Source organism: Petaurus breviceps, unplaced genomic scaffold (genome assembly GCF_028583685.1).
Source record: "Petaurus breviceps papuanus isolate PSGF00001 unplaced genomic scaffold, PetGlider_PUasm1.0 209, whole genome shotgun sequence".
Classification (NCBI taxonomy): Eukaryota; Metazoa; Chordata; class Mammalia; order Diprotodontia; family Petauridae; genus Petaurus; species Petaurus breviceps.
This window is the reverse complement of record NW_027185854.1, coordinates 1,459,735-1,466,488: the sequence shown is the minus strand read 5'-3', so window position 1 is coordinate 1,466,488 and position 6,754 is coordinate 1,459,735. Positions and strand designations below refer to the sequence as shown.

The window sequence follows — 6,754 nt, the reverse complement described above, 5'->3', positions numbered from 1 at the left end:
CCAAACATTGAACCAATTTGTTCCCATTTTGTGGTTTCAAAATAATTCCCCTAATTTTCTGGCAACAAAGCTACATCATATTTTAACAAAGAGATTCACCTCTCTGGAATATGCAAATAAAATTATTTTCATTATAAGTTCATTGCAGAAGGTTATAAAAATTGTAATTGATTTTGTAGTTACACAACCCACAATCAGGTTGATACTCAAAACAAGTAAACTACAACCAAATGGGGAAAGGAGGGAGAAGATACATGTCAGTATGCGGGCTATTCAAGCTTAGTATGTGTTCAAATTCAATCACTGCTTATCAAAGAAAATTATCTATCTATTTGCAAGTGTATTAAGAGAAAAAGATTTTATCAAACTTGACTTGCTGCTGGTATCTACAATAAACATACCTGTACCCATCAAAAGGGTGATCCTCTTATGTGCATAATTACTCAAGTGCTGTGGGAAAAATTAAGTGCACTTGTAAGCATATTGCAAATGGTCTAAGTTTCACAGGAATATTTTTTCTAAAGAAAACTAAAATATAGTTCTTTTAAGAAATGGAATGGGAAAAGTAGGAATCCCATAAAGATGATCTGAGTGAGTTGGAAATGGTGTATCAATCTCTAGACCTCCTAAGAGGCAGACAAGACTACATTGAAATCCCTGCTATCCCACCTACTTTGCTGCATGAGCTTGGAGTCACCTCAACTCTCTTCCTCCATGAAAGAACTGGATTGGACCTGATAACTTCTGAGATCTCTGATGCCTTTAAATCCATGATCCCCTAGCATGATGCTTACTGCATTAGCATAATTCAAATGGGAAGGGGGTGGGGTGTTAAGTTAGCCATAATGAGCTCTGGTGTACTTAGAGCCAGCCCATTTTCTTTTGAAAAGGGAAGAGCCTTGAACTTCTCAGCTCCTCTGAATTTAACACCTATTATCACTTTCCTTCAGATTTCTATGTTACACAGATCATTCCCTAAACCTAAAATACAATCTTGTGATTTGAATAGCACAATTCTGTTGAGAAGTTTCAAAGCTTAAAACATTACCAATAAAGAGAATTTAAAAGTCTAGCTGACAAAGTGGTAATTAAAGTGTTTTACCCACAAAACTGTAAAAGGCTCAATACTAAATTAGGCTTCTGATGAAGGCTGGAAGAAAAGGTGGTAAAACACACCACTGAACAGCTGTTAGACACAACATTTTATTCAGGGTATTTTATGTTCATTACTTTGGATGCGCAATCAATAATGAAAGTTAATGGTTTAAAGTTTTGAGGTTGTTTGTTTTTTGGGTTTGTTGTTTGGTTTTTTTTTTTGTTTTGTTTTTTTTGCTAAAATCTTTGTGCTAAATAAATGAACAACAAGCTAACATATTAGTCATCACAAGAAAAAAGATGCTGAGACAATAGGTAACTCCTAAGTTATCAGACAACCCTTTCTCTACCAAAATATTTCAAATGGTTTCAGCAACTTCATTCTAATACCAACAAAAAAATCCCACTTTCTTTTCAGAAAGTAAATTACCTACCTTTGTCAATAGTCAACTAATAAAGCAGACACCCACCCAATACATAATGTGAAGAGAATATCAAAACTAATTAGATTGAAAGCCTATCAGACAGCAACCAACTTTTAAAACATTAAGGTCTGCATTTATCTTAAGTAATTCAATTTCTGCTCCAGGCAAATAGTTCAACATTATGTTTTTCAGCAATTTGAGAATGAATTTCTATTATTACCATTATTATTATTATTTTAGTACTCCATTTATTTTAACAACTATTAAGCTTACTTTCAATATTAACTTCTATATGAAATCTAATATATCCAAACTATGACCTGGAATGATTTTCACCGTCTAAGTTATGAAAACAAATTCTCCCCAAAAGCAAGGCTGACTTATATTAGTTGTCTTTTGCCAAAATATACAAAATACTCTGTTAGAAGGAAGAAACAATTGGTGACATACATTCTTGTTCATTACAACACTAATGTAAGATCTAGAACCAAAAATTAATGATAGAGATTCTGATTCTGTGAAATAGCACTGCATACACTAGACAATAAACATTCCAAGTTTAAAACGTATGTGGGGTTTTTTCCCTTTTGATAATAGGGACAAAAGGGGATCAGTGGTGATGTGAATAACCTATTAATCTTCATAACAGAAGAAATAATGTCACATTGGTATGTCTTTTGGGTAAAATATTGATTTTGCACCAATGAGATCTTCTAAAAACAGCTGTCCCCCCCTGCCCTTCTCTCCCCAATACCATCCCTTCAACTATTCAAAGTATTCAAAACAGAATCTCGGAAAGATTTGGGAACAAATATAATTCAAGTTGTTGATGGGCACTAATTTGTTTTCATAGACATATTAGTATGCTTTATAATTATTCATTCAGTAGTGCTTTTTAAAGAAGATAGGCTTAGACAGAACAGGGAGTCCCAAGTGAAATTTTCTTAATTCTGTATATTCTAGCAAGCATATATAAAACTGCATTTAAAATATACATTTAAATTTAAGCTTCTTCTTACCTGATTGCACAGTGAAATCCATTTTTTGTGGCTGATACATCAATGGACCATCTTCATCTAATGGGAGAACACATTTCTGAACAAATCTTTTTCTTGCAGTTTGATTATGGATCTTTTGAGGAGAAATATCAGGATTCCTTTCTTCTCCCAATCTTTTATTTTTCAGAAGTTCTATCAGAGTTAGAGACTGATTTTTTTTCCCACTGGACAGTTCTGCTTTTGTTTCATCAGATTCACTTAGGAAACTCAGCCTTTCTTCCCCTGATGCAGACACTGATACAGCTTCAGTCTTTAGGCCATTACGGTATGCTTCAAGAGGTATAACATTTTCAGATAAAAAGTCATCACTTGATGCAAGTTTCTGAGCTACAAATGGTCTGGGAATAATCCTGCGACTGTTCAATGCCTTTAAAATTTTTGCATATTTTTCTTCATTTTGCATCATCTCATTTAGAATACATATTGGAGATTTATGAGCATCCCATTTAGTTTTTCCAAGTCTTTTCAGGTGTCCTCTCACATGATTTGATAACCCAATTTTAGTATCAAACCAACCACCACAGAGCTGACAAGTATGCTCAGAAGCAGATTCAGACTTCTCTATAGCTAGAGGGGAAAAAAATGTGACGTGTCAAAGACTTTTTAAAATTGCTAGTCTATTTACCCTAAAATCAAGTACTCTGGAAAATAGGATATTGCATGCTCTCATAAAAAGAAACAGAAACAAAAGCAAAGCAAAATCTTTTTCACATTCATTTAGTGTGACCATACACACAGCAGCAATTCCTGCCCGCCCACCCCAAAGCTCACCTTTTCTAACTCGTTTCACAGGTGTTCCTGTGCCCGTCCTTTTGAAGTGTTGCATTTTATCACTTGTGGCTATTTGCTCTGGAGAAACAACATGCCTGGCTTCATAGCTTAAACCTGCTCTATGTAGATGCCCGCGGACATGATTGGACAGCCCAACACCAGTTTCAAATGTTGCTGGACAGTATGGACAAGATTTTTTCTCTAGAGATAAATCAGTCCAATGGAAAACTGAGTTATGCTTTGGCAATGCCGTTTCTGCATTTTCTAAATGTTGAGGATCATGTATCTCATGTAAGTAGTTGCTAGTTTCAGCATCTTCATAATATTCAAAAAAAAACCCATCATTTTGCTCAAAACTAAGGTTTTCTCCAGCTTCCTGGCCCTCTACTTTATTTTTAAAGAGTGGGAATAAGTTTACATTTTCCCGATTAACATCACTGTAAGATTCCTCTTCCACCGACTGTGCAGTATAGTCACACAGTTCAACATTATCCCATGAACTGTCATCCTCTGTTTCATAGCTATCTTTTTTTTCAGCAGAATTCAACTTTTGCAAAACAACAACAGTCATTTTATGCAAAAAATCTGGATAGCAGTCTAAATCCTCTCCTGCAACAGAACTTTCCAACTTAGACTCATTAACTACTCTTTTTACAGCGACACGCCTATAGTCTTTGAAATCGTCTGTTCTTTTTGGATCAATATTATGAGAATCCATAATAAAACAATTGTTGTGGGAACTATCTGATGATGAAAACATATGTAGAGAACTAGCATCTTCCTTTTTTAAATGCAAAGGATATGGATCACTTGACTTTTTAATCATTCTATAATTTTCATATTTGTGTCTATATAAATAGTTACTACTTGTTTTGACACTAGATTTTTGTTTCCCTGTCTGATGGAAATATTTAGGTTTTTGGTCAATGCTGTTTTTAATCATAACAGTCTTATGAGGAGAATTATTTTGATTGCACACATTTACACCTGCCTGGGAGACACTTTTGCGAGCTTTTTGTATTCTATTTGTCCTCTTATGGAGTTTTGAAAAACTGCTTGATTGAGATGCTGATGAAAATGTCCGTTTTACATCTTGTTTTAAAACAGAGTTCTTTGGAAATGTGGATATCTGCTCCTTAACTAAGGACTTAGTTCTACCAAAATCTAAAGGTTCTTCAAGAATGTCCCCTTTTTTTTCCAATCGTAGTGGCCTCCCAAATGGATCAACACATGATGATGGATGCAAATATTCCATGTGTTTTTTTAAAATACTTCTAGCCGATGTAGTAAAAGCACACAACTTGCATGTGTGCGTGGCTGGTTTTTTGGAAGATTCTGTCAAAGGGTCTTTCACAGAAGTCTTTTTTTGCGTTTTTCTCTGAGCTAGATCAGAATTAGGGATTGAACATTTCACTGCTGCTCCATGAGCAATTCCTCGGTGGCACTCCAATTCATTTTCAGTCACTGCCATAAAATTACACTCCTCACAGCAGTAGTATCTTTTATCTTTTTCATGAGTTTTAGCATGTTGTACAAAAGTTTTGGGACAATTGGTGCCAAACACACACTGTGGGCACTGTAACCGTGCACTCCTCCCTTCATCCTGAAGTTCTTTTAACTCACGAATTTCCTCCATCAATTTCTGCCTTCTTTCCTGGTGAATAATCATGTGCTTCAGAAGGGAATTTCGATCACGAAATGTTCGCCCACATTCTCTACAAGCATACGGTCGCGGAACGTTGAGGTGGCGGAAATGACTATTCCCATCTAAATGATACATCATATGCCTATGGAGGTGCTTTTTCTCCCTAAAATTCACATTGCACTTTGTACAGGGGTAGAAGGATGGCTCTTCAGTGCTAAAAGTAGCAGGTGACTCAGAATCACTCTCTTCACATTTCTTTTTTAAAGTATTTGAAAGAAAAGTGCTTGTATGAACAGGTGAACTCTCTTCTCCACATTTACCTGGGCTATAAATCAGTTGTTGAATAGCATCCACATCATCTAAGTCTTCATCTGCCGATTCAGGCTTTACTTTTGACAATGGGTATTTCTGTGGTTCTGTTATTTGTAGTTCTTCACTTTGCTCCAGAAATTCTACATTTAGGAGTTTTGATTTAGTGGTCATATAATTTGATTCACTAAAACAATCCTCAGTATAGCGAGTTATCTTGCTTACATCCATTTTTCTTTTTCTCTTTTTCTCAAACCCTACTTTACAGTGAACTGGAGACTTTTCTGTTGTTTCTTCATTTGTCATAAGAAACTGGATAAACTCTTTTTGTGGATCCCAGTTTGCATCATTTCCTGATCGGAAATCATCTGTACCTGAGGAAATACCTGTTAATGTTTTGACACAATCATCTTTTGCTAATAAACTTTCACTCTCCTCACACTCCTCTACTTGATTTATTAAAGTGCTATCTGACTTCACACTACTCCCTACTGATTTTTGTTTATCACAACCAACTGAAGCAGAGGTAGGTTTCTTAATGGAATGGATGGGATTTTTAGTCTGTGCTACATCAGGTAACAAAAATAAAACTTGGTGTTGATTTGAATTTTGTGGTGTAGTTTTTGTGGACAGCTGGGGATCATGTGCCACTTTCAAAGTTGAACAGGAATCTGTTGTTTGCTGACTCGTGGGCTGTCCAGCGGTTAATGAAATGCTGCCTTTACTCATAATGGAAGTCTTAGTTAAGGAGTGTGAAACTGGTCCATTAACAGCAGTTCCTTTAGGCAAGATAAACTTTTCACTAGAAACCGTAGGAGCACCAGCATGGATAAATAGGGTAGACTGGCCTCCGCTTAAGGCTTTTTCAGATCTGTCCCTGGATAGCTCTTCAGGCAGAGTCAGTGTATTGTTTTTCTGAAATGACATTTGACACTCTTGTGGTTTAAGAACACCACTCTCTTTCTCAGAGATGAAATTGGTGTCATTTAGAAGTTCTTCTTTAGCACCAGTAATCTCAGTATTTATCTTCGAATCATCCATATTGTTGTTGGCAAGCCCATTAAACACATTTACTCTAGAAAAAGAAAAGAAAAGAATCCATTAGATATGTATGCAAGAAATAATATCTTTAAAATGCACTGCACTAGATTTTAAGTGTGCAGAAAAAACTTTATATCTATTAAAATCTTCATCTTTATTATTTAAATATTTTGCTTATTTTAAAATACTAAAAACCATTTAAAAGATGTTATATTCTTCTATAACATTAAAATCCAAAAGACTGAATTTGTTATATAGGATATCCTAAGTGTTTTATATGCATATGATTAAGAAAATCCCTAAGTTATTATAATACTTAAGAGAAAATAAAAGGACAGAGACAAAATGCAAGCGGCATGAAAAATACAATTTTCCCACCACTAATTTAGATACGCTTAAGATTAGCAACT

At 35.1% G+C, this 6,754-nt stretch overlaps 1 protein-coding gene across 7 annotated transcripts in view; it reads right to left on the bottom strand.

Annotated features, from left to right (window-relative positions):
• LOC138165484 (zinc finger protein 644-like) overlaps positions 1-6,754 on the bottom strand; it is a 98,089-nt gene that overhangs the window by 17,310 nt on the left and 74,025 nt on the right. For 6 of the 7 annotated variants that reach the window (XM_069093859.1, XM_069093856.1, XM_069093858.1 and 3 more), the window contains 2 exons: positions 3,350-6,378; positions 2,540-3,145 (listed from right to left, as the gene is read on the bottom strand). In XM_069093859.1, coding sequence (XP_068949960.1) covers positions 2,540-3,145; positions 3,350-6,344 — 3,601 coding nt within the window. In that variant the 5' untranslated portion in view covers positions 6,345-6,378. The remainder of the gene's footprint in view (positions 1-2,539; positions 3,146-3,349; positions 6,379-6,754) is intronic. The other variant, XM_069093860.1, reaches the window with a different exon arrangement.